At 39.2% G+C, this 24,303-nt stretch overlaps 6 protein-coding genes across 6 annotated transcripts; 5 read left to right on the top strand and 1 right to left on the bottom strand.

The window, feature by feature from the left end:
* The first annotated feature begins 215 nt into the window (after positions 1-215).
* Positions 216-3,309, top strand: LOC149406355 (uncharacterized). Its single transcript, XM_089612752.1, has 4 exons — positions 216-834; positions 918-1,838; positions 1,904-2,107; positions 2,174-3,309. Exons 1-4 carry the CDS (start codon positions 216-218, stop codon positions 3,307-3,309), a joined length of 2,880 nt encoding a protein of 959 aa, XP_089468878.1.
* Positions 3,310-5,069: 1,760 nt separating this feature from the next.
* MPL1 (Myzus persicae-induced lipase 1) lies at positions 5,070-9,332 on the top strand. The gene is made up of 9 exons (XM_089630502.1): positions 5,070-5,385; positions 5,466-5,588; positions 6,289-6,429; positions 6,522-6,632; positions 7,335-7,478; positions 7,575-7,615; positions 7,744-7,823; positions 7,937-8,032; positions 8,714-9,332. Exons 1-9 carry the CDS (start codon positions 5,188-5,190, stop codon positions 9,034-9,036), a joined length of 1,257 nt encoding a protein of 418 aa, XP_089486628.1. The 5' UTR covers positions 5,070-5,187; the 3' UTR covers positions 9,037-9,332.
* Positions 9,333-9,954: 622 nt separating this feature from the next.
* LOC149406357 (Cupredoxin superfamily protein) lies at positions 9,955-11,547 on the top strand. The gene is made up of 2 exons (XM_089625377.1): positions 9,955-10,180; positions 10,843-11,547. Exons 1-2 carry the CDS (start codon positions 10,015-10,017, stop codon positions 11,172-11,174), a joined length of 498 nt encoding a protein of 165 aa, XP_089481503.1. The 5' UTR covers positions 9,955-10,014; the 3' UTR covers positions 11,175-11,547.
* Positions 11,548-11,784: 237 nt separating this feature from the next.
* Positions 11,785-15,643, top strand: UKL2 (uridine kinase-like 2). The gene is made up of 14 exons (XM_089600736.1): positions 11,785-12,042; positions 12,107-12,198; positions 12,288-12,357; positions 12,729-12,847; positions 12,950-13,046; positions 13,151-13,230; positions 13,325-13,519; positions 13,713-13,796; positions 13,901-13,961; positions 14,408-14,468; positions 14,650-14,743; positions 14,834-14,906; positions 15,010-15,092; positions 15,182-15,643. The coding sequence occupies exons 1-14, from the start codon at positions 11,883-11,885 to the stop codon at positions 15,326-15,328; spliced, it is 1,416 nt and encodes a 471-aa protein (XP_089456862.1). The 5' UTR covers positions 11,785-11,882; the 3' UTR covers positions 15,329-15,643.
* Positions 15,644-15,793: 150 nt separating this feature from the next.
* LOC149406359 (S-adenosyl-L-methionine-dependent methyltransferases superfamily protein) lies at positions 15,794-19,227 on the top strand. Its single transcript, XM_089630840.1, has 15 exons — positions 15,794-16,212; positions 16,305-16,419; positions 16,494-16,605; positions 16,709-16,753; positions 16,835-16,902; positions 17,014-17,068; positions 17,150-17,229; positions 17,365-17,448; positions 17,555-17,668; positions 17,768-17,886; positions 17,980-18,097; positions 18,212-18,345; positions 18,445-18,598; positions 18,738-18,817; positions 18,899-19,227. The coding sequence occupies exons 1-15, from the start codon at positions 15,809-15,811 to the stop codon at positions 18,987-18,989; spliced, it is 1,773 nt and encodes a 590-aa protein (XP_089486966.1). The 5' UTR covers positions 15,794-15,808; the 3' UTR covers positions 18,990-19,227.
* Positions 18,991-24,303, bottom strand: CLC-B (chloride channel B). Its single transcript, XM_089630734.1, has 7 exons — positions 23,890-24,303; positions 23,578-23,778; positions 23,314-23,491; positions 22,094-22,626; positions 21,016-21,445; positions 19,706-20,428; positions 18,991-19,500 (listed from the first exon to the last, which is right to left on the bottom strand). Exons 1-7 carry the CDS (start codon positions 24,084-24,086, stop codon positions 19,399-19,401), a joined length of 2,364 nt encoding a protein of 787 aa, XP_089486860.1. The 5' UTR covers positions 24,087-24,303; the 3' UTR covers positions 18,991-19,398.

The following is a 24,303-nucleotide window of genomic DNA, read 5'->3' on the forward strand; positions in this document are numbered from 1 at the left end:
TTTTATATATATATATATATATATATATATATATTTATTTTTATATTTGACCATATTCTGCAATATTATTTCCATTCGATTTTCCATCGGCATGATTTGATTATTGTGTTAGTGATTATGTTGAATTAGATTTAATTTGATGATGAATTGATGATTGTGAAGATTATGATTATGTTGAATTATAATTAATTTGATGATTATTATGATTATGAAGTATGGCATCCGACCCGGCATACAAGTATTGTGACCCCGTCGAAGGACGACCAAGTGCACGCAAATGCAAGTTTTGCGGACACATCATGGGCGGTGGTGGAATCACTCGTGTGAAGAACCACTTGGCGAACGTGGACAAGTCCAAAAGCGTGAGGTTATGCGACAAAGTTCCTCCTGAAGTAAAAGCGGAAATGCAAGAGTTACTCTACGGGAACTCTCAAAAGAAGAAGCAACGTAAGAGTTTGGGTGAGTCGATACGAGCCGACCTCCGAAAAAGTCTAGGGGGGAGTCGAGACTCTGACGAAGACGTAGACGAAGAGCAGGAACTGCGTCGGATAATGAAGAGGTCTCGAGAAGCACAAGCAGCCGAACAATGGCGGAAAGAACGTGAAGGTCCCGGTGGATCTTCCGGGACTCCTGAGCTAAGAAGATCTGCTACGACCGCACCGTCGTTGTACCAAAGTGATAGTGCGCGCCAGAGGAGGGTGGACGAATCGCAACCCGGTATCAAGAAGAGGTTGGCCAAAGCCATCGGCCGATTTTTCATTCACTCGCAAGTTGCCGCAAATAAGACACTTGACCATCACTTCCTGAACATGATTCATGTTTCCGGTGAAGTCGGTAAGTAAAAACTTTTTATATCGCTTTTACAAGTATAAATTGTAATCTCGTATATTTGATATATTGATCTTATTTAATTGTAGGACCGAATGTCTCGGTACCCAGCCCGAAAGACATTCACGGCTGGATCCTCGACGAAGAGGTACGAGACATGCGAGCTTATGTCGAAGAACAAAAGGTGAAGTGGCAGACGTACGGATGCACCATCATGGCCGATGGTTGGACGGGACCCACAAGATTAAGCATAATAAACATTATGGTTTATTGTGGTGGGTCGGCTGTCTTCCTGAAGTCAATTGACGCGTCCGACAAGATCAAGAGTGCGGAGTACCTCATCGGGATACTCTCCGAGGCGATTGAACAAGTGGGACCCGAAAACGTCGTACAGATCGTCACCAATAACGGGTCCAACTACAAGTCTGCGGGGAAGAAGCTGATGAGGAAGTACAACTTGTACTGGACCCCTTGCGCCGCACATTGCCTAGACCTGATGTTCGAAGATATCGGGAAGAGGCCAAGTGTCGACAACGTGGTGAAAGCCGCTCGACAGACGACCAAATTCATCTACAATCACGGCTCTGTTTTGTCCAAGTTGAGAGAGACTAGTACGGGTGAAATTGTGAGACCCGGGGCGACAAGGTTCGCGACCAACTACTTGGCTCTCAGAAGTCTCCGAGCCAAAAGATCACCTCTTAGGAACCTTTTCACCTCTCAATGGTGGGATGATTTGAAGTTGTCTTCCTCACGAGAAGGGAAATGGGTTGCCGACAACACTTTACAAACCCGTTTTTGGCAAGGAGTCGACGACGTGTGTGCCATATTCGAGCCCATGTACACGTGTTTACGACTAGTGGACTCGGAGGTGCATCCCACTATGGGGTTGTTGTACTATGTTTTCAATGAGATGCGGAAGCGGTTGGAATCACTTCACGGACGTCATTGGGTCGTAGACATCATCGACAACAGGTGGAACAACCAATTAGGCCACCCGTTACATGAAGCAGGTAGCCTATTTTTCAAATTATAATATTATAATTATGTCCCTAACATTATTTTAAATTATGTGCAGCTTTTTTCCTTAATCCAAAATTGCAGTACAATAGGGAAATCCATAAGGATAGTACCCATATGGCCTCGGTGACCAAGGTGTTCGACACTCTACACCCCGACGAAGATTCATCGACGTTGGCAAGTGAGTTGTTGTCATTTCGAGATATGCGAGGTGACTTTGGACAAAAAAGTGCAATGTCTACTAGGGGCACCGTGAACGCAGGTACAATCTCATGAAGATGTTATTCAGGTTTTTTTCACTTATTAACTACATTCGTATTGACTGCAGCTACGTGGTGGGAACTATATGGGAATCATACACCTACGCTGCAGAAGCTGGCAAGGCGAATCCTATCGCAAACGGCGTCCTCATCTGCCTGTGAGAGGAACTGGAGTACGTTTGCTTTGATCCACACGAAGCAAAGGAACCGTTTGGCGCACTCAACGCTCGACAAGCTTGTCTTTGCAAGCTACAACATGAAGTTAAGCTTGAGAGACAAAAGAACGAGGTATGCGGACGAAATGGAACCTCTCGATCCTCTTGATATCATTGAAAGGGCTTTCGATAGGTCAGGCGCGGATACTGATGGTGACGATGAGCTTTACCGTTGGATCGATCCGGTCCACATGGATGGTGCTGACAACTTGCCCGATCCATTGGCGGAATCTCATGCTCGGGCAGAAGGAATAAACGTCGAACAAGTTTTGAGTGAAGAGGTCGGAGTTGATACCCGTGGTCATGATTCAGGTGGCGGCTCGTCACACGGGGGTAGCGGGTCACCATCACACGGGGGCGACGAGTTTCAATACACGGGCGGGGAGCAATCCAGGGCCGGAGGATCTCAATACCAGGGCGGCGGGTCTCAATACCAGGGCGGCGGGTCTCAACACGGGGATGAGCCATTCAATCCGTTCTTTTTTGCTCCGGAAAGTGGAGGAAATCAACGCGGAAACCAAAGGGGTATGAACGATGCGATCTCAATGTCGGGTAGTAATGATATAGATATATTGACTTCAGAATTTGGAGGGTTCTCTATTACACCTGACGGCTCCGAGATTGGTTATTCACAGTTAACGGCGTCATACGACCCTTACGAGAATCAACCTTACTCGTCCTACACTTACGTCCCCGTCCCCGTCCCTGTCCCCGTCCCCGTAATACCCGTGATCACAGTGGAAGACACACAGGAGTCCTACAATGGGTACGGTCAAACCCCTTTCACACGTTGGGAGGACGGTTATCCTCCGTACTCGCGTCCTATTAGTCTTAGTCAGGAGACCTACGATTATCACTTCCGTACGTGGTTCAACACATATTCTAGTTCCATGACGTGGTACCAGTATAACATGATGGTGGATGATCAACCGCGCCGCAGATCTAGGCGACGCAGATTTCAACCCCCGAGACACTCAACTTATAATTAGTGTATTTTATCGCACGTGTTGTAATAATTTTATACTCTACTTATGGTATTTTTTGTTTAAGAACTCAGTTTATGTTTGGTATGAACCTTTGTTTGAAGTATGAACTATGAAAACTATTTTTATTATTGTAAAATATTTGTCTGAATCCCCCTCGGGTTCCTACACTTTTTGTCGGGTTCCTCTCCGGTAAACGGTTTCCTACCGGTATCGGTTTCCTTTTGTTTTCCTGAATGCCCCTCGGTTTCCTCTTCGGTAAGCGGTATCCCCCAAAATTGGGGTCTCGGTACGGTAACGGTAACGGTAAGGCGATCCTTGACTAGGAGTAAGAACACTAATATACGCGATACAGCATTATATTATTAATTTATATAAATGTATAAGAGTGGCAAAAAAAAAAAAAAAAAAACCCATCAACATGCCCGTCATAATTTCCACTCATCAAGAAAAGAATAAAAAGTAAGTCAACCAAAGTGAAAAAGAGAAGAGAAACGACCCATTATAACGACAAAGCTTACTGACAAAACTAAAAGAGAATACGCGTCCCTGTTGTGTTGAATAAAAGTTTCTCATTGTCATTCCAAAGTGGTAACAAACTAGTTTTACTCTGTCTGGTTAATTTTAGGCATAATAGAGAGTTAAAAATCAGTTTTTCCACTTTCCCTCGGCTATAAGTCAGTGCACGTTTGTTTCTTGGTGAGCACAGAGCACAGCTCAAAAGTTGTTAATGGAATTTTATCGAACAAACAAGTAATAATGGGCTTATTAAAAAGAAGATATTCCAGTTTTCCATTTCGTTTCGTGTTTCTTGTCTTAGCCTATGTAATGTAACAGAACGTAGGCAATGCCAAAACAGAATAAAGAGACCTATATTCCTTTTTTCTCTCCCATACAAAGAACAATAAAACCAATGTGATATATTAATCCAAATATATCGCTTCATAAAGAGTCTATAGACTATACGCATATGGATATTAATCAATATTCATCATCATGTGGGACCCACGTGATTATTTTTGGTTGGATACTAAAGAAAAAATCATCGCGATCCTGAGTGGTCGTCCCTGACGGTCCGGTTCGAACAGTCCAGCAAATAATGCGTATCCATATCAAATTGTTTCAACTTGATTAGTTGATTATAATGTAGTTCTGAAGGAAAAGAAAAAAAACTATTTTTTACGTTATTATTTCTGAAACTTGGGGGTCTCCAGAACACCATAGAAGGCTTTAAAATAGTACTAAAATTATTTTAAGGTACTTCGCGGAATATAATTTCCAGTTTCAACATTGTTCACAAATTTAAATAGAACATATCTTAGATTTTAATTTTTTTTTTATCTAAATAGTTTCGAAATAATCTGAAATAGAGTATTCCGTTTTTATTTGATCAAGATTCCGATTATATCGTGATAGAAACATTCTGTTTCAACTCAGATTTGGACGGAGCGAAATTTTTGTTCGGACAGAATGGCAGAATTTATCGTTTTCTTCACTTACGTTATTATAATTTATAGTTGTCCGCAAATGATTTCGTGAAAAACTTGAAGAGCTTGAAAGATAATATCGGATTCGAATGTGATAAGGGAGAAGGAAAATGGCAGAGTGGGACCCACACCCATTTTCTCTCTTTTCTCCAAAATTTATGCCAAAAGTCGCAACTTTTCATTATCTTTAGTGGACAGTTAGTTAAACACCAAACAACACAATAAAATAAAATAAAAGCTGAAGAAAAGCAATAAAAAAGAATGATCAGTGTTCCCACCAGATATGGGTCGATTTTCTTTGTTCTCTTCTTTTCACACGCCTATATATATATATATATATATATAACATTACTACTCACTGCTATCACAATCACTCTCCAACACAACACAATATAATATGGCTCTGAAAGTCTTATTCACATTGGGTCTTTGCCTTTCTGTGTTGGCTTCGGCGATCGGACCGTCTCACGGACTGTTCGGATTCCGCCGTGGCTGGCCGTGGTCCGATCCCCAAGACCGCGTCGTGGGTCCGCCGGAGGCCGGAATTTGCGCCGCCTCCGTCATCCCTCATGGCTACAAATGCCAAGAGATCGACGTAAGAATTAAACCTCTATATATATACAAATATGTCTGTATTTATTTTATTAATCTTTTTTTTTAAATGTTGTTGATTAGGTTGTAACTGAAGATGGTTATATACTGAATGTGCAAAGAATTCCGGAGGGTCGGAGCAAGGCTGGTTTTGGTGTCAAGGGCCAGAAAAAACCACCTGTTTTGCTTCAACATGGTGTTCTTGTGGTAATTATCTCACATATATATACATATATATTTATGCGTTACTTATATTTATATCCAAACACATGATTTTCTTCTTTCTTTACTTTTCCCTTTTCTACAACGTGGTAAAAAGGATAATTACTAACCGCGTTTTATGTCTTTGCATATAAATCATAGAGTCGAAAGCTTCTTTTTCATTCTGTTTAAAATAAAAAGAAAAATCAGAGTTTTTTTTTTTTTTTGGGTACCACCACCATATATGGTCCATAACTCCATATATCTCTTTCGTCAATCGAGTCAAAAGTGGTGGGCCTTATTAAAAAAAAGGTGATTATTAGTATTACCGCGTGTAACGTTCGGAGCAAGCATGCAATGATAAGCAAAATCAAATCAGTAGCTAGCTTAGGTCAAACAATTAGTAGAAGTAGAACTTTTATAGCTGTGTAATTGTAATTGTAGATATACATAATTACGTATATAATTTATTATATATTTTAAAGAGGTGATAGTGATACGACTGTGAAGAGAGACTAAAACTGAAGAAGCTCACAAAACCATGCACCGTTTCAGGCATAATTCCATGGGTCCTAACTTCAAGATCGTATATCCCTTATCATTTTCACACAGAACTTCACGTCTGTCAATAGTGTCACCTCTTTTTTTTGACACGTGGTCATAAGCTACTTCCTTTGCCAAGAGTTGATTTTTTTTTTAATATTAGGATGGAATGACGTGGCTTCTAAATTCGCCGGAGGAAAATCTGCCGATGATATTAGCCGATAAAGGTTTCGACGTTTGGATTGCCAACACCAGAGGAACCAGGTTTAGCCGTAGACACAAATCAATTGACCCAAGTCAACCGGTAAATTAAAATCAATATTCTCAATTATACTATAACGTTACATCATGTACTATATTACTGTATTAAGTTGTTCTGAAATTAAAATGTGACAGAGTTTCTGGAATTGGTCGTGGGACGAGCTTGTGACCTTTGATCTACCGGCGGTTTTCGACCACGTTTCTAAAGAAACCGGGCAGAAGATTGACTACGTTGGCCATTCTCTGGTGAGTGTAAATCAAACGGAATTATATTTCAAAATACTTTTTAAAAAAAATTTCAAAATCACTAGAAAAATGAAAACAAAAACTTCAAAATCACTAAAAAAAATGAAGGTAAAATATTCGAAATGATTAAAAAGATCAATACATTTCGAAATCACTAGTGTCAGAATAATCTGTTTTTAGTTTTGCCTTTATTTTTATCTCTTCAAAAGTTTTGTCTTCATTTTTTTTAGTAATTTCAAAATTTTTACTTCCATATTTCTAATATGTTTCGAAGTTTTTTAATAGAGTATTTGAGATGTTTTACCTATCTAAAAACTCAATTTTTCTAAAATGTTCAACATGCGTTTTGATTTTCAAATGTGAGGTAACACCAAATTTAATTTATCGAGTTTCCATTTTCAAATCAATATTTGAAAAATTTATAAGTCGGTATCTCCATCGATAATGATCCACATTTCGTTAAATCGAACAATATACCTTCTTTTTAGTCAAGTTGACTACTAAATGTTTTGAAAAATATACAAATAAATAAACGAAATGAACCTAAAGCTTAAAAAAAAAAAAAATGTCAACAACTTTCTTTATACTTTCATGAATGTGGAGAGAATAAAGAAAATATATAAAACCCTTTCGGTATAACCAGTTTCTATATGAACATTTTTAGAAAGCATATGATAGTGATGACTATTTTGCGTTGACCAGGGAACATTGATAGCTCTGGCTTCATTTTCGGAAGGCAGACTAGTGAGCCAGCTCAGATCGGCGGTTCTTTTGAGTCCCATCGCCTATCTCAGCCACATGACCACCGCTCTCGGCGTCCTCGCCGCTAGATCCTTCGTCGGAGAGGTCACTCTCTCTCTCTCTCTATATATATATACTAATCTCTCTCTCAATAATAATTGACTTTGACTTCGACTGTTTTTTTTTTTCCGCCCATAACAGATCACAACGCTTGCTGGTTTATCAGAGTTCAATCCAAAAGGGTAATGAAAGAAATGGAAACTGTTTGCATGCATGTTTTTTTTTTTTTTTTTAAAAATCAAGCTCTCTCACACTTAATAGTTTTATTTTTACTGTATATAATAATAATAATAATAATAATAATATGCAGAGTGGCCGTGTCAAACTTTCTCAAGACGCTCTGTGCTTACCCAGGAGTTGACTGCTATGACTTGCTGACCGCTTTCACCGGTACTAAATAATTAAATACTGATTATTTAATCCTTATATTACATATACAGGTGTCTAATTTGTACATTTATAATAATAAACAAATAAATAAACTAACACGGTCAAATATAAAGGCCACAATTGCTGCCTCAACTCTTCCACGGTGGATCTCTTCCTGCAGAACGAGCCCCAGTCAACGTCCACCAAGAACTTGGTCCACTTAGCTCAAAGTAAGTAATAACACACAAACAGACAACATATATTATATAACTCTTTACACGTCACCATTAGCCAATTTTGGTGCCTAAAATCATTAAGTTTATTTTGTAGCCGTTTTATTCTTAATAAGTCTTTTAATATTGAATGCATAAATACCTAGGATAGTCTAGTGGTAATTCCACACCACCTCCTGTGTGCAGATAGGGGTTCAATCCAAAAAAAAATATTGAATGCATAACTTCATCTTTAAATTTATTTTTGGCTTATTTGAATATGTCGATCTGAGTTTTCGGCTTATTAGGCACATAAATTGGCTAATGGTGCCTAAAATCTATTTATTTCAACTTCCTTTAGGAAAAAAAAAATAATAATCACAACTAAATCACCTTTTTTTTTTTATATAAATATGATTTAATCGTATTATTTAATATTGTAAAACATGATGAAAAAAATAAATTGAGCATAGATTTGGACAATTAAACAACATATATTATCTACCGTCTCGGTTTGAGTTGGTAACAATTTGAACTTCTTCTAGTTTTGACTGAACGATTTAATCAAGCTTGCATTTTAGTTTGGGTGATGATGATCAGATTGAACGGTTCGACGGTTCTCATGAACACTCCTAAAGAAATCCATCGACAAATTATTTACCATTATTATTGTTTTTTTTTGTGTATATATAAATATAGCGGTGAGAGATGGGATTTTAGCGAAGTACAACTATGGGAGACCGGACTTCAACTTGCTCCACTACGGAGAGGTGATTCCTCCGGTGTACAACTTGTCAAACATTCCCGGCGACCTTCCTCTGTTCATAAGCTATGGCGGCAAAGACGCTCTCTCAGACGTAGGTGACGTGGATCTCCTCCTCGACAGACTCAAGCACCACAACGTCGACAAGATGACTGTACAGTTCGTCAAGGACTACGCTCACGCCGACTACATTCTGGGCGTCGACGCCAAAGACATCGTCTACAATGCTCTCGTCTCCTTTTTCAAAAACCAACACTGATCATGAAAAAAAATAATATGTTGTTATTCGAGGGTGGTATAGTATGCCATGTCATCATTTTTCGTTTATTTTTTAGAAATAAAAATAAAATAAAATGATGACGTGGTTTATTTCGATTGAAAAAACCGATGAAAACACAAAAAAGAGATAGGCTATCTAATATCCAATTTTCTCTAGATGTTTGCTATTTATATCAATGTGGTGTGAATTGGAAAGAATAATATGTGCTATCAATTCAAATTCATACCTTGGTATTGGAAAGTAAAAAATAATAATAATAATAATAATTGACATTAATTAATTTTTGAGTTTGATCGATTTGTCTCTCTAATAAATTTGAGAAAGTTTATGTTTTCATTCATTCTGGTAAAAGTCCATGTTTCATTCATTTTTAAGATTATACTTTATAAAATTAGAATGTATATCAATGGCGAAGGTCAATACATGTGTGATATTGTTCTTTTTTTAATTATCGCAAAAATAACATGTTTAAAGCTCTTATCTCAGAAATATTTTTTAAGTTCCAAACAATTTTTTTTAATATTTACAGATTTTAAAAAAAATTGTTTACTGTTTTATGCTGTACTTAATTTTGTTTTAGTTTAACTCGTTAATTAACTCAAGTATAAGCGAAGTAAAAGTAAATTAGGTGTCGTGTGTAGCCTATGAATTCAATACATATACCATAGATTCTGGGCTTAATAATCTTAAAAGCTAAGAGACCCCATGAACGTTCCAAGTGCGAGTCGTTGGGAGATACATGATGACATAGCTTGGTTTGAACTCCAAGCTAAACAAACAAAATAGCTTTTGCGGTTCAAGCATAATATTTAATTCAACAAATTACAAAAAGGCCCCAATGTCACAATACTAAGACGTGTATAAATAACGTGCAAAGCGAGAAAGCTAATCCAAATAAAGAAGGAGAATATCAAAGCAGAAACGTAAAAAAAAAAAAAAAAAAAAAAAACGTTCATTATGGGGCAAAAGAACACATTTTTGGTTGCGTTGATTCTCGTTGCTTGGATCGCAAACGAAGCTCAAGCTGAGAAGCATGTTGTCGGAGGAAGCGGGGGTTGGGAGACATCAACCGATCTCGCCTCTTGGGCTTCTTCCAAGACCTTCAAAGTCGGAGATCAACTCGGTATGTGAATGGGAGTATTTAGGCTCATACCTATGTGTTTTTTTTTTTTTTTTTTTCAATGTCGTTCAATATTATACCAAACTAAATTAAAAAACCAATGGTACGTAATAGAAGTGAAATTAAGTATAAATATACTTAAGATGGACTAATCGAATATAAATTAATTGCGATGGATATGAAGTTGCACCGCATTCTTTTCATGGTATTTAATGTAAAATTTCTATAAAAAAAAAATCGCGTAGACATTTTCTATGAGAGAATGTTATTCTTAAAGTATGGTTATTTAATAGTTTTTTTTTCCTATTATCTAAGAGGACTTATTTATTGCAAAAATATGACACCAAATGTCATTTTTTTTTCTTTAATGACAAAAATATCGTGAAAAATTGACATTTATTGTCATACTTTTGATGTAAATAGCTCCCATTGAAAAATGAGAAAAACACAACCAAATGATCATATTTTGAAATCCCATATTTATTATCTCTCATAGACTTTAAAAAAAAAATAAAGTTCTTTTTTTCCAAAACCTTTTTTGCTAAAATTTACCCCTTTTTTTCATATTAACCCCCTAAAAAAAACATTTTGTATGTATGTATGTGTAATGATACACACTCATGATGATATGTATGGAATATTTAATAATGCGCGTATCTTTGCAGTTTTCAAGTACTCTTCGGGTCTGCACAGCGTGACCGAGTTGCCTAACGAGAGTGCGTACAAGAGTTGTGACATTGGGGCCGCGTTGGATTCCAAGAGTAGCGGCAATGATGTGGTGAAGTTGAGCAAAGCGGGGACAAGGTACTTTGCTTGTGGCACATTTGGGCATTGCGGTCAAGGAATGAAACTCAAGATTAAAGTGGTCACCGGAAGCGCTCCTTCTTCTCCTGCATCTCCTTCTGCCACAACCACCACCACCACGTCTTCTGCTGCTTCCACGACGGCTTCCATTTTTGTAGCGATGGCGTCGCTCTTGGCCACACTTTTGTTTTGATCACTCGATTGAGTTTACGAGGCTTTATAGTTGTTGAGGATATTCATTGTTTTGATTGAGTTATGTTATAAGGGAATTATGAGTTAAAAAAAGTTTACTAGAGACTAGTATTGAATCTCTCTACTCCAAATTTGGCGCAATTTGATTATATCTCTCTCCTCTAGAGAACCATATTCTTCAGCACACCACAACAATAATAATGCATTGCTATTAAAATAATATAAAAAAAAGGTGTGTGTGACTTTAATGTACTATGATATGTTTTTGTTTTTTGTTTGATAGAATTAATGTAATAAGTTATCCTATAGATTTAAGGTTTGTCTACTCACAACACAACCACTATAGTTTTATATATGTCCCAATGATACATTAACGGGTGTTCTATTTTCATTTTGAGGGGATAAATAATCAATAATTAAATACCTAAAGTCTTATTTTTCCCTAAAAAAAAAAGAATATTATTAATATGGCATCCACGTTTGATTAGTATATTATTTATGTTCTCATTTGAATAGTAGTAAAGAGAGACATAAATTTGTATTAAATAAGAAAAAGAAGAGAGAGTTTTTTTTTTTTTTTTTTTTTTTAACAATTAATTAAAAGAAGGAAGAATTAAGAAAGAGAGGAATATATACTTGTCAATGAGCGATCATCTCAAACACAGAACCATCGGAGCGAATTTCAGAAACTCACAAAAGCGAAAACTCGATGAGTGAGAAAACGAAAACAGTAGAGTACGCGATGGAGGCGGCTTCTGGGCCCCACTTCTCCGGCCTCCGCGTCGGAAGCCCCTCCGCCGCCGCCTCCGTCGTCTCTCCCTTCACCTCCGCCGCCGATTCCAACGCCCTCAAACAGCCCTTCGTCATCGGTAACTATCACTCTCTCCTCTTTTCTTTCACAATTTACTCACATTCAAGCTCTGATTGAATCAGGCGTTTCCGGTGGTACGGCCTCCGGGAAGACCACCGTCTGTGATATGATCATTCAACAGCTTCACGACCACCGCGTCGTCCTCGTCAATCAGGTACTTTTTTTTTCTTTTTCAGTTTTTTTTTCCTTTCTGTTTAGCTGTTAAAGGCTTAGCAAAATTTCGCTTTTATTTTTATTTTGTAGGATTCTTTTTATCGTGGTTTGACTCCTGAAGAATCTGAACATGTTCACGAGTATAATTTCGATCATCCTGGTATAATTTTTATTTTTATTTTTGGTCATTACTGGAGTTTTAATTTGAGCTGTTTTAGGTTTTACATTGTATGAATTTCGTAAAAGATTGATTTTATAGGGTGTTTTACTGCATTAATCTGGGTTAGAGTTTAGGCATTGCTTGTTATTTTGCTATATCAGGGTCCAATACGTCGAAAACTGTGTAAAACGTTCCAATCTTTTGAATTTTGTTAGAAATGGCATCAAATGCAGTTCAATGTACGGAAAATTCATAAAAAGATTGAATCTGAAGCATATAGTTAGAAGAAACTGGATTATGATCTAGAGATTTTGTGCATTTTTATATTTTAGGCTTTGTTGTGAATCGTGGTTTTGGGTTTGGTTTTGTAGATGCTTTCGACACGGAGCAACTTGTGGAATGTGTTAGCAAGCTCAAATGTGGGCAACCTGTCCACGTTCCGATCTACGATTTCAAGACCCATCGTCGCTCTTCCGAAAGCTTTCGCCAGGTATGCGAAAATGAAGTTTCGTTTTGTTGTCGGTGAAGTATCATTTTTTAAACCTTGCTTCAAAACCTTTTTTCTGTTGCTAAATTGTTTTTTTTTCCCCAGGTCAATGCCTCTGACGTTATCATCCTGGAAGGCATTCTGGTTTTCCATGAGCAACGAGTCCGAGATCTAATGAATATGAAGATTTTCGTCGATACAGGTTCAACTTCAACCTGTCTGTTTTTTCCACTTATGATTGTTCAGTTTATATTGATATGATTCATTTACTTCAATATTGTGGTTTTGTCGGTCATTTATATACAGATGCTGATATAAGGCTTGCTCGTAGAATAAGGCGAGACACGGTTGAGAGGGGTAGAGATGTAACATCAGTCCTTGAACAGGTATTCGAAACCTTAGTACCGCTCTAAGATGCGTTTATCATTAATTCATATAGCATAGCTTTGTGACGGTGTACTAAATTTTTTTTTTATGCAGTATGCAAAGTTTGTGAAGCCCGCTTTCGATGATTTCATTCTCCCGTCCAAGAAGTACGCTGATGTCATCATTCCCCGTGGAGGTGATAATCACGTTGCAATCGATCTAATTGTGCAACACATTCGCACAAAGCTTGGCCAACACGACCTTTGCAAAGTATATCCAAATGTTTACGTTATTCAGTCCACATTTCAGGTGTGTCTTCTGTGTTTGTTTTATGTTTATATTTTTACTCAGTTTTGCTGGATCCTCTTCCTTTGTCTTTTTCGTAGTGATTCAGATATTTTAGCATACAATGTACAGATTTTACGGCTGATTTTGGAGTGAGGATAACTTGTAGATGCGTATAACCTGGGTAGACATTTATATTGGTTTTTGGATGTCACAGATAAGAGGCATGCACACACTGATTCGAGATATTGAAATATCAAAACATGATTTTGTATTCTACTCTGATCGACTGATCCGTCTGGTATACTCTCTTGTCTACTACACTTCGAATTGTTAGACATTTGTCGGTTAAGTGTTGGATCGTGTTAGGACGGTGTATGTATTAACTCGTTCTCTGACTCGCAGGTTGTGGAGCATGGGCTCGGCCATTTGCCATTCACCGAGAAACAAGTTTTGACTCCAACAGGTTTTCAAATTTGCCTATTCGCATATATCTTTTCCCTTCCCTTCGATTACATTTTAGTCCATTCTTTGTTTTGGGATTGGGAAAACGTTGTTTCCGTAAAGACCATGAGATTATAAGCAGCATCTTTTTGCTGGCCACACGCACAGTCTTTTGCCCTTTTTGACATGGATTATGTCATATAAAAGGAGTGATTGGGAAACGACAAAATTTGCTTTGCTCCTTTAAATGGTCTTTGTTTTGCTTCGTCATTGCTATTATTTTACCATATCATCTATATTTTTTTTCCCTAATGTAAGTGTCAAAGTACTGCCTTGACAAATTTTTTTATGCGAGGCATGGCTTTGCATTAAAAAAAATTATGGCTAGACTGATAAGTAAATATAATTCAAATATTGTTTTATTTATAACGGTTTTTTTTTTTTATTTTTTTTTTATTTTTTTTGTAGGTTCTTTATACTCGGGGGTTGATTTCTGCAAAAAATTGTGTGGGGTTTCAATTGTTCGAAGGTGAGCTTTGTGGCAGGTACCAATGATGTCAGTCTTATTAATCTAGACCAGGAACGTGATGATTTTACCTCAGACTTACCTTGTGCGACATCCACTTGTAACATCATCATAAAAAATTCAGGTGCTTTGACGTATGTTCTTCTCCTTAGCGATTTGATGATATTCTTGCTCATTGTATCAGCGGCGAGAGCATGGAAAACGCATTGCGTGCGTGTTGCAAGGGTATCAAAATTGGAAAAATCCTGATTCACCGTGATGGAGACAATGGGCAACAGGTAAGATAAAATTTGGGAGAAGACATTCAAGTTATTACTTTTCCTGTCTGAAGTAATTTGACGGATTTAGTAACTTCCAATCTATGCTAGCTTATATATGAGAAACTTCCCAACGATATTTCGGAACGCCATGTCCTGCTTCTTGATCCTGTTCTTGCCACAGGTAACTATTTTTACTCCTTTTTTTCCCCCTTTCCATTATCACTGTTTGATTGGAAAACCCTTCGACAAGTGAAAGCTCACCTTATATATTCATCCCTTTCAAGGTAATTCTGCCAACCAGGCCATCGATTTGCTCATCCAAAAAGGAGTTCCCGAATCTCACATTATCTTCCTCAACTTGATTTCTGTGAGTTTGTTACTCAAGGCCGGCTTCAGATACAATATGTTTTTTTTTTCCCATTGATTGTCATTGCTGATCCGAATATTGAACCTCAGGCACCCGAAGGAATACACTGTGTGAGCAAGCGATTCCCGACCTTGAAGATCGTGACTTCAGAGATCGACGACTCGTTGAATGAAGAGTTCCGAGTCATTCCTGGGTTGGGAGAGTTTGGAGACAGATATTTTGGCACTGATGATTGATCGAATTTCCGTTGGTAGGTCTAGAGAACAGTGTTGTGATTGGTTTCTTCCCTTGTCTCTTTTAAGTCGTGGCAAGTCAAAAATCACACAAGGCATGTGTCTACATGTTGTAATTTCTGCCACGCCTGGGTATATTAACTTTTCATTTTCAGTTCTAGTTTTTCATTGCGAAGTTAAGCTCGAACATGCCAAGTTCATAACAAGGATTTTAAATGTTGGCTATCCATGAATGGCTGATGATTCCAGTCTATGGAAATTCTGCGGAAATTCTTATGATGTCGAATTGAAACTTTTACCTGAATTATTTTAAATTTTTATTGATGCTTTTTCGTGAAATTTCTTTGTTGAAAAAAAAAAAAAAAAACGATTGTCGAAATAATTTCTGGTGACTATTTTTCGGTAAAACAATCAACGAAAGACAAATTTTGCAACATTGCCTCATTTTTATTTGCAAAATAAAAACGACATTATATACGCAAAATGAAACGACATTACAATAAAAACGACGACAAGATTCACAGACGACAGATATTACAGAGGCGACAGAGAAGGAAGCAAGAAATAAATAAAAAGAAAACCTGGGAAGAGATATTTGTTGTGCTTTATCCGTTCCCGCCACAAAGCACGGGAATGATTAGCGCCGGGAAAATGGGGGCTCTGTGTCTCCCTCTTCACCTCATTCGCTGCCACGCGCCTCCTTCTCCTCTCCGCACGCGCCGCCGAACTCCTCCGCCTCCTCCTCCTCCTTTTCTCCGTACTCGCCGCCGTTCTCCGCCTCCTCCGCCGCTCACCTCACCGCCTCCGATACCTTCTCTCTCGCCAAGCCCTAACTCCGACCAGCCTCCCCCGCCAAACTGCGCTCTCCACTGCCCTCACTTCCAATCGTGAGCTCTCTCTCTCTCTCTCTCTCTCTCTCTCTCTCTCTCTCTGTATGTATATGTGTATGTATTGAATGAATTGGATTCGGTTCATGTAGGTGCTCTGGATGTACGTACGAGTTCGATCTCCACCGACCTGTCATCGTCGACGATGCCACTGAGTTTTTCCTCAATCTCGGCCTCTCCGATTTCACCTTCGACTCTTGCAAATTGGTAAGTCTTTATTGAATGGCCTGAAGTTGTAGTTCTTTGAATTGAGCTGTTAGCTGGTTTTCGGTCAATAACAGTGGGGATGGAGGTGCCGAGCAAAACTAGCCGTTCGTGGATCCTCCGAAGATCCTTTGATTGGACTCTATCAAGAAGGCACTCACATTGCTGTTGATATTCCCGATTGCAAGGGTATTTTTCTTGTTCAAAATCATTGCTTTTTTTTTTCTTTATATCCAAATTTGTATTTCCGCGCACTGATTAGTGCTTGGCTTCTTTGTTTGTTGTGTATCAGCTCATCATCCTAATATCAATGCTGCCGTGGAATTGTTGAGAAGAGGTCAGCTTGTATGCTTCAAGAGTCTGTGTTTTTTTTGTGCTTATGGTTTTATGTGGTTTCGCTGATTATATAATATTTTAGGTATTAGAGAACTAGGCATTGAGCCTTATGATGAAGATGCGGGGACGGGTGATTTGCGATATGTTCAGGCAATGAAACCGATTTATATTTATAGAATAGTAATAAAAAGTAGGGTTCTTATATATTTATTTATTTATTTCATTATAACTAAACTGATTAAAGCTGTGTGTGGTTTTCAGATGGCTGTGACTACACACGATACCTCCATTACGGCGAACAAAAGATATATGAGTGGTTCTAACCTAACTTTATTCTTCTTCACTTGTTATTAATTTTATTTTTCATGTAAAAAATATATGTGGGTATATTTTCCAGGTAAAGTTCAGGTATCTCTAGTTTGGAACTCGAGGAACGAAACTTCTCCTAATTCAGAAAAGCTTCAGGCTTTGGCTAATGTGAGCAAGTAGATTTCTTTTTACCCCTCTTTAGGTTTTTTTTTTTTTTTTTTTTTTTTTTTTGTGTGTTCCTTTTTTGTAGTCTTTTGTAGTTTTGTTATCACATCATTAGCACTGAGAATTAGTTCTGCGCAGTTCTTATGGAAAAAAGGTGGGCGGTGGAACAATGATCATTTGATTCACTCTGTGTGGGCTAACTTTCAGACTTCCACCAACAATGTAAGCAGAGAGGTCAATCCTCGAGATGAAATCTCGAGAAAATGGGTATATAAATAATAAATATAAACTCCCTAGGCTTCATGTGCTAAATACTTTGTTGGTGCAGATAATATTCGGAAATAGGTGGAGACACCTCCTCGGAGAAGCAGACTTTTGGGAACATGTCGGAGGAATCGATATTTCTTTGGCTCCATCTAGTTTTGGTCAGGCAAACACACGGGTAAGAATAAAAATTCTTCTATCAAAACAGGCTAAATAAAATTATGTTTCTCAAAAGGCAATAGTCTAATTCCTCGGTTTCGATTCCACTGTTTTTCAGGCTTTCGACACCATGCTTCAGAAGTTGCAAAAATACGTTCCTCGTGGTTCAGCTGTTACGGATTTGTACGCAGGAGCTGGTGTGATTGGAGTTTCTTTAGCTGTTGCAAGAGACTGCAGGCATGGAAATGGATTTTTTTTAGAAGTCTCGATCGCTGCGATAACATGCACATAATTATATTACTATTAATTTTTGTTTTCATTATTTGACAGGTCCGTCAGATGTGTGGAGATCAACAAAGAGTCGAAGCTATCTTTTGAGAAGACAGTCGATCGGCTACCAAGCTCCATCCTAAGCAGCATCAGCTGGCATCTTGCTGACACTTCAAAGGTTTAACTTTGTCTTTGCACGTTTTGTCCGTCTCAAAATTTGTTATTTTATTTTTATTTCCAGAAGTCAATAATCTATTCTCACGATACAATCATTTGTTCCCGATTGAACCAGGAACCACTATCGTGGGTCAAAGGATCAGATGTGATCGTCGTTGATCCTCCTCGAAAGGGACTCGACCCATCTCTGATCGAGGCGTTGCGGAATATTAAATCTATAGAGCGTAAATCTCGATCGTCATTTGTAAGGTTGGAAAATTCATCGATCTCATATTATACTCAACGATCTATATTTACTTGTCGTGACTGTAGGAGATTAATTTATTTAATTTTTTTTTTCAACATCAGTCCATCGTCCAACGTCAAAGATGAAAAGAGGCCGTGGGTTTTACGTGCAAGAGAATCTACGGTTCATGTGGGAAGTAAACCAGATTCCGAGGATAGTGACACCGTGCCACAAACCCTCATCTACATAAGCTGTGGATGGGAAAGCTTCAAAGAGGTACTTCCATGGTCGAATTGGTCCCAATCCTATTTGATTGCTTTTCACGTTAGAATTATAATTTTTTATATAATTTTTTCACGTTAGAATTTTTTATATATTCTTTTATTAGCTAATGAGATTGATGATTATCCAACAGGATTGCAAGTCGTTGTTGGATAGCAAGGCGTGGAAATTGCATAAAGCTCACGGCTATAATTTCTTTCCTGGTACCCAAAGGTATAGAGAACACGAGTGTCTCACATGGCCTTTTATAAATCTGTTTCTTTTGAGTTACCTCATTTTGTTATTTTTTTGCAGCATCGAGGTTTTGGCCGTGTTTAAGAGGGTTGGAAGAGTAAGCTCTAATAAAAAGAAGTCAGGGAAGAAAAAGAAGAATAAACAACTATGAAGAATGCAAAGTGGATATTTAAATATATCATTAATATACGTTGTAGGGCTTCTTAAAAGAAAAAGAAAAAAAAAAAAAAAAAATAAGAAAAAAAATGATGTGATGTGAACCACCCGATGGGCATTTCTTCATTTGGTCGTCCTTCTGCCGAAGAAATGTCTGATCTTTGACCTAATTTTTGTGTAGAGAGAATAATTATATAAATTCCAGCAAAAAAAAAATGTAATATTTAAACGTAGTATGTTGGTGTCTTTTTTATGACATTTCATCTGGCTTTCTTACAAAAATCGAACGAAGTTCTCACACCATGTTTGCCTCTTATTCGCCTCTCTCGGGGGGTTCAAAAAACTCGTAAGAAAGAATAAAAAATGAGATATTTTCCGCTCCAAGAAAGCCGATGCCCATCGGCTTAGTGGCCTTTGCGCTTAGACTTTTCGAGATGAGGAAATGCGGACAAAATGTTGTAAGCACGCAAATCCTGCCTCGTCAAGATTCCGATCACCGGAGGCACCTAAAAACCCAGAACCCTTCAGGTCAGTCAAATGCATGTATTTTATATATACTACAAAGTAAATTCAGTATATAGTTGATTTTGTACCATTTTAGTCCTACAATGTTTATTATTTTTGAAGACTACAATTTTACAAAAATCAATAGTTTAGAGACGAAAATGTGAATTGCATGACCAAAAATTATAGACGTAAAGAGAGACTGACCCCGGCTGCTTGATATTTGGGGACGACGAGCAAATGTCGGAGTCCGACGGTCCTGAAGAGGACCATGGCTTTGGCCACGGACATGCTCTCCAAAACCGTGAAAGGCGTGGTGTTGGTGAGCGGATGAAGATCGACGTACATCTCCATCTGGTCCCTCGTGACTGTGACGTCCTCGATCGTCCCCGACCTCTCGGCCAAGTCGACCCACGTGAACTTCTCCTTCACTTCCCACTCCTCCGTTCTCCGCTTCTCCCTGAGGAACCACTTCTTCTGCAGGGCTTGGAGAAGATGAGTCCTCAGGACCAGCCCGTGAAGCTCCGTGGCCCCCATCGGGAGCCCCATCGGGGGGACTATCCCCTCGTCCACCACCGGGAACCCGTTGTGCGTCGTGTTCTTCAGAACCTCCACGAGCCGCGAAACCTTCTCGACCCCGTGGAGAGTCACCACGGGCGACTTCGCGTCGATCAGCTCCCCCACGGTCAGATTCCTCATGAACGGCTCCGGGTTCGCGTCCAAGAAAGGAAGGCCTTTCAGCTCGAGGATGATCTCGTAGATGCTCGGGTTGAAGCAGTCTCCCACGGTTTTCGAGATGAGGAGGACGATCATGGTTATCGGGAGTAACAGAAGGTTGTTGGTGAGTTCGAGGAAGATCACGCAGAGCGAGACCGTCATCCTCATCGACCCCGCCATGAGCGAGGCCGCCCCGAGGACAGCGTAAAGACCCTGCTCATCGTAAAGGTGCACAAACGTTAAACATTTACTTCTGATTTTCGGTCTGATGGGCAATTTTCTTAATAAAATGAAACTCTGGCTATAAACTTAAAATCCGAGTGATTGGCTAGTTGCAACAAATTCTTCTTGAGAAATTGCCTAATTTGCCACCAATTTCATAACATTTTCCCACTTTCCACCAAAACGCTATTTTTTTCCCAAAATGCCACCTCTATGTCAACAATGTTGACATCTAATAGTGAAGGACAAACATAGATGTCAACATTGTTGACATAGATGGTGGCATTTTGGAAAAAATTAGCATTTTGGTGGAAAATGAGAAAATGTTATGAAATTGGTGGCAAATTAGGCAATTTCTCATTCTTCTTCAGGTTAAAAATTCAAATTTTGACAAGAGGGGCTAGCTCAGTGGTAAGAAAAACTGAGAGAAAAGCAAAAGATAAAGAAGCCCGGGGATTGGTTAGTTGCAACGAATTCTTCTTCAAGTTTTTGGTTAAAAATTTAAATTTTGACAAGAGGGACTAGCTGAGTGGTAAGCAAAAATTAAGAAAAGCAATTCATCGGTTTGTTGGTATTACCTGGTCAATCTTGGTGTAGGATCCCATGGCCATGCCGAGGAGGCGGCCATAAGCGGAGCCTATGAGGATGATGGGAAGGAAAAGTCCGGAGGGGACGGCGATCCCGAAGGTGATGAGTCCCAAGACGCAGTAGAGGACGAAGAAGATGAGGAGAGAGAGGGTGTTGTACTCGTTGGCGGTGTTGGTGGAGAAGATGTTCCGCACGGCGTCGTCGTTGGTTGTGAGGAGCAGAGTTGCGAGGTCGTTGTAGTGCCCCGCCGGGCAGTTCAGCTGCTTGTAGTTTCCCGCCCGCCCGTTCGTGGGGCACGTCCCTTCCGCCAGAGACGGGTCGCAGGGCGTGCACGGTGCCATGAACGGCAGCCCGTACAGGCACACCGACGTGAATACCGACACCGACAGAGCCAGAATCAGCTTGTGGAGCTTTCCCTTCCTGCCCCCACACATACACATGCAGTATTAGAAAATGATGAAGAAAAAAAGGCAAAAGAAATTGCAATCTCATGGCTGAAGTAAGGCAGGTAATAATGGGTTGTTCTAGTAGTAAGGGCGATTATTCTTGTGATCATGTCGGTTCCCGGTTCGTTGGTTTTTTCTGGATGCAATAATTGGGGGCCACTGGGATAGTATCCCGGTTGATGATGTCAGAGCCTTGTGGATTTTAGTCAGGATTAAGGACACCACCGTTATTAAAAAAAAAAAGAAAAAAAAAAGGGTAATGGAAGAATGTATATGAATCGGTGTTTAAAATGCCGTGAAAATCTGAAATTTTGGCAAGACCGTTGAAAATCAGGCAAAAATCGGAAATTCTATCGAAAATTTGACGATTCATATTAATACAGAAAATAACCAAATTTCCATCGAAAACAAAAATAAAATTCAGTGAAATTTCAAATTTATTGTCTAGAACACATTTTAGTTATGTAGATGAATGGAGTCCGAAATTATATCATCGTGTATGATGCGTCGTTAAAGCGCGTCGAATAAACCTATTTTTCATCAGGTAGCAGCAATTGAAATCCAACATTAAAAAACACAAAGAGCTAGAGAGAGATGAGAGAAGTTGAGTTATATAGCTTACTGATTGATGAGGTTGTAGAGCCTTAGGACCTTGTGAAGCACATGATTATAGAGACTCCCCAAGAGACCCCCAAGGATCCCGATGAGCGCGACGGGGATGACATCCATTGCGTGGTACCTCACCGTGACATTACTCACATCAAACATGATAAGCCCGCCCCTCCCAAACAGCCCGCACTGCCCCGAGTTACAAATCTCGATGAACGCCCTGAGGATCACCACCACGACGGCCGTCCCGAAGAAGGAGCGCCAGAGCAGCGCGCTCCGCCACCACGTGGCGACCTCCTCGAGGGCGAAGAGGACGCCGCCCACGGGAGCTCGGAAGGCCGCGCACACGCCGGATGACGACCCGCACGTGATGAGGTCGCGCCGGTCTCTATCGTTGTTGAAGTACCTCAGCCACTTCCACTTTATCCGGTAGTTGTCGGGCCCGCCTTGCCCCAGCAGAGAGGCTATGCAGCTTCCGATGTGGACTAGAGGACCTTCTTTTCCCAGGTCCAGCCCCGCCGATACTGCCCCGATGCTCCCCACTATCTGCCCACAATCGATTGTGATCACGATCATCATGATCATGATCATCGGAGAATGTCAGTTTTCGTCGTGTGTTTCAGATTGCTATTTAGTCAACGTTTCGTATATATAATCACAGACTAATAATCCCCAAGACTTTTATGTAAATAATTTTGGTTGATTACTAAAATGCACAATTGACAGAACTCTAGTTATTATGCAAAACTTAAGTGAGTTTGCCATTGGGCTAGTTAGCTATTGAACTCTTTTCTTATTAAGACAAAAAAAAAAACTTAAATAGTTTCAAACAAGCTTTACTGTGTAAAGAAAGTGTATACGCTTATCGAAATTGGGTGATAAGCCAATAAATAAAACAATTTTTTTTTTTAATTTGAACATTATTTGCACATGCTTAACTGTGTGAAAATGAATAAATAAATAAGTTTTTTTTAAAAAAAAAAATATTAAAACAAGGCATTATTGTGTCGAAAAAAGAAACTATTGAGAAGCTGATAAAAACTCGTCTATTTCGAAGGGGGAAAAAAAAAATCTTTATCTAGTCGCCATGTTTGATTTGATCATTGTTTGAATTAACCTTGATTATTATTATTATTATTATTATTTTAATAAATAAGATCACGACACAAATAGTAAGTTGTGGTAATTATTATGTGGATAAGTGTAGAGGAAAAGGCAGAGAATGAAACAGACCTTGACGATCAACGTTGTGGCTCCGAACATATTGGGAGTGTCGATCCCGTTCAGGTAAGCCTTGATCTCCGGAATTCCCGGTCCCGCGGCGGTCGGAGCGAAGAACACGCACAGAACAGCCGCGACCAAAGTCAACAGAAAATTCGCCGCCGTGAAGTAGACCAATCCGATGATGTACCTGGAAAAAAAAAAGCCCCAAACATACTCTTCGTTAATCAAACTCGATTCAATTCAAATCTCAACTGATGAATTGTATTTATATACCTGCCATCGTCGATGAAAGAGAACACGGCGAGGAGCTTGTAACCGGCGATATTCTCGACGGCGAGGTTTATGAGCGTCGCGATTATTCCGGTCAACAGTCCGACGAGCGATGCCAAAGTCCATTTCAGGAATATGTACTGCAATACCTGGACTCTGGATCTGCTTCTCCAATCCTGCTTGAACAGATCGTTCTCGTTGATTCTGTGGTGTGACCACGCCAATCACGAAACGACACGTCAGAGAAAGAAAGAAACGACAACAGAGAAAGAGAGAAAGGAAAGAGATGAAATGAAGGACGATTCTTCTTCTTACTCGTAGTCCAAGCTCTCTATATGCGAAACTTTGGTGCCGATAATGGCGAGTGGATTCGAAGAGAGAGTTCGATTCCGCTTCAGGAGAAGAGGCTCTCTCAGATTGTTGTTGCTCTCTGGCTCTCTCTCTTCCAACTCTCCCTCTGCTTCCAATCCCGCCATTGTTGATTCCGAGCTCTGCTTCGGATCTTCATCCATTAATAATTTTGATTTACCTTTTTTTTTTTTAATGTGGTCGGAGAAAGAATAGTTGCTGCTGATTTTGGTGTCACTTTATTAACAATTAGAACAATGACAGTCTTTTTTTAAGAAAAAATATTTCAGAGAACTGTTGTTAAGAGCTCTGTGAGTATTTGTATGTAATATAATGACAAACGCGAATCAGAGAAAGCGCTTCCGTGTTTATTTTGTATTT

Source organism: Urtica dioica, chromosome 1, assembly GCF_054948205.1.
Source record: "Urtica dioica subsp. dioica isolate 48M chromosome 1, U.dioica_male_clone48M_v1_H2, whole genome shotgun sequence".
NCBI lineage: Eukaryota > Viridiplantae > Streptophyta > Magnoliopsida > Rosales > Urticaceae > Urtica > Urtica dioica.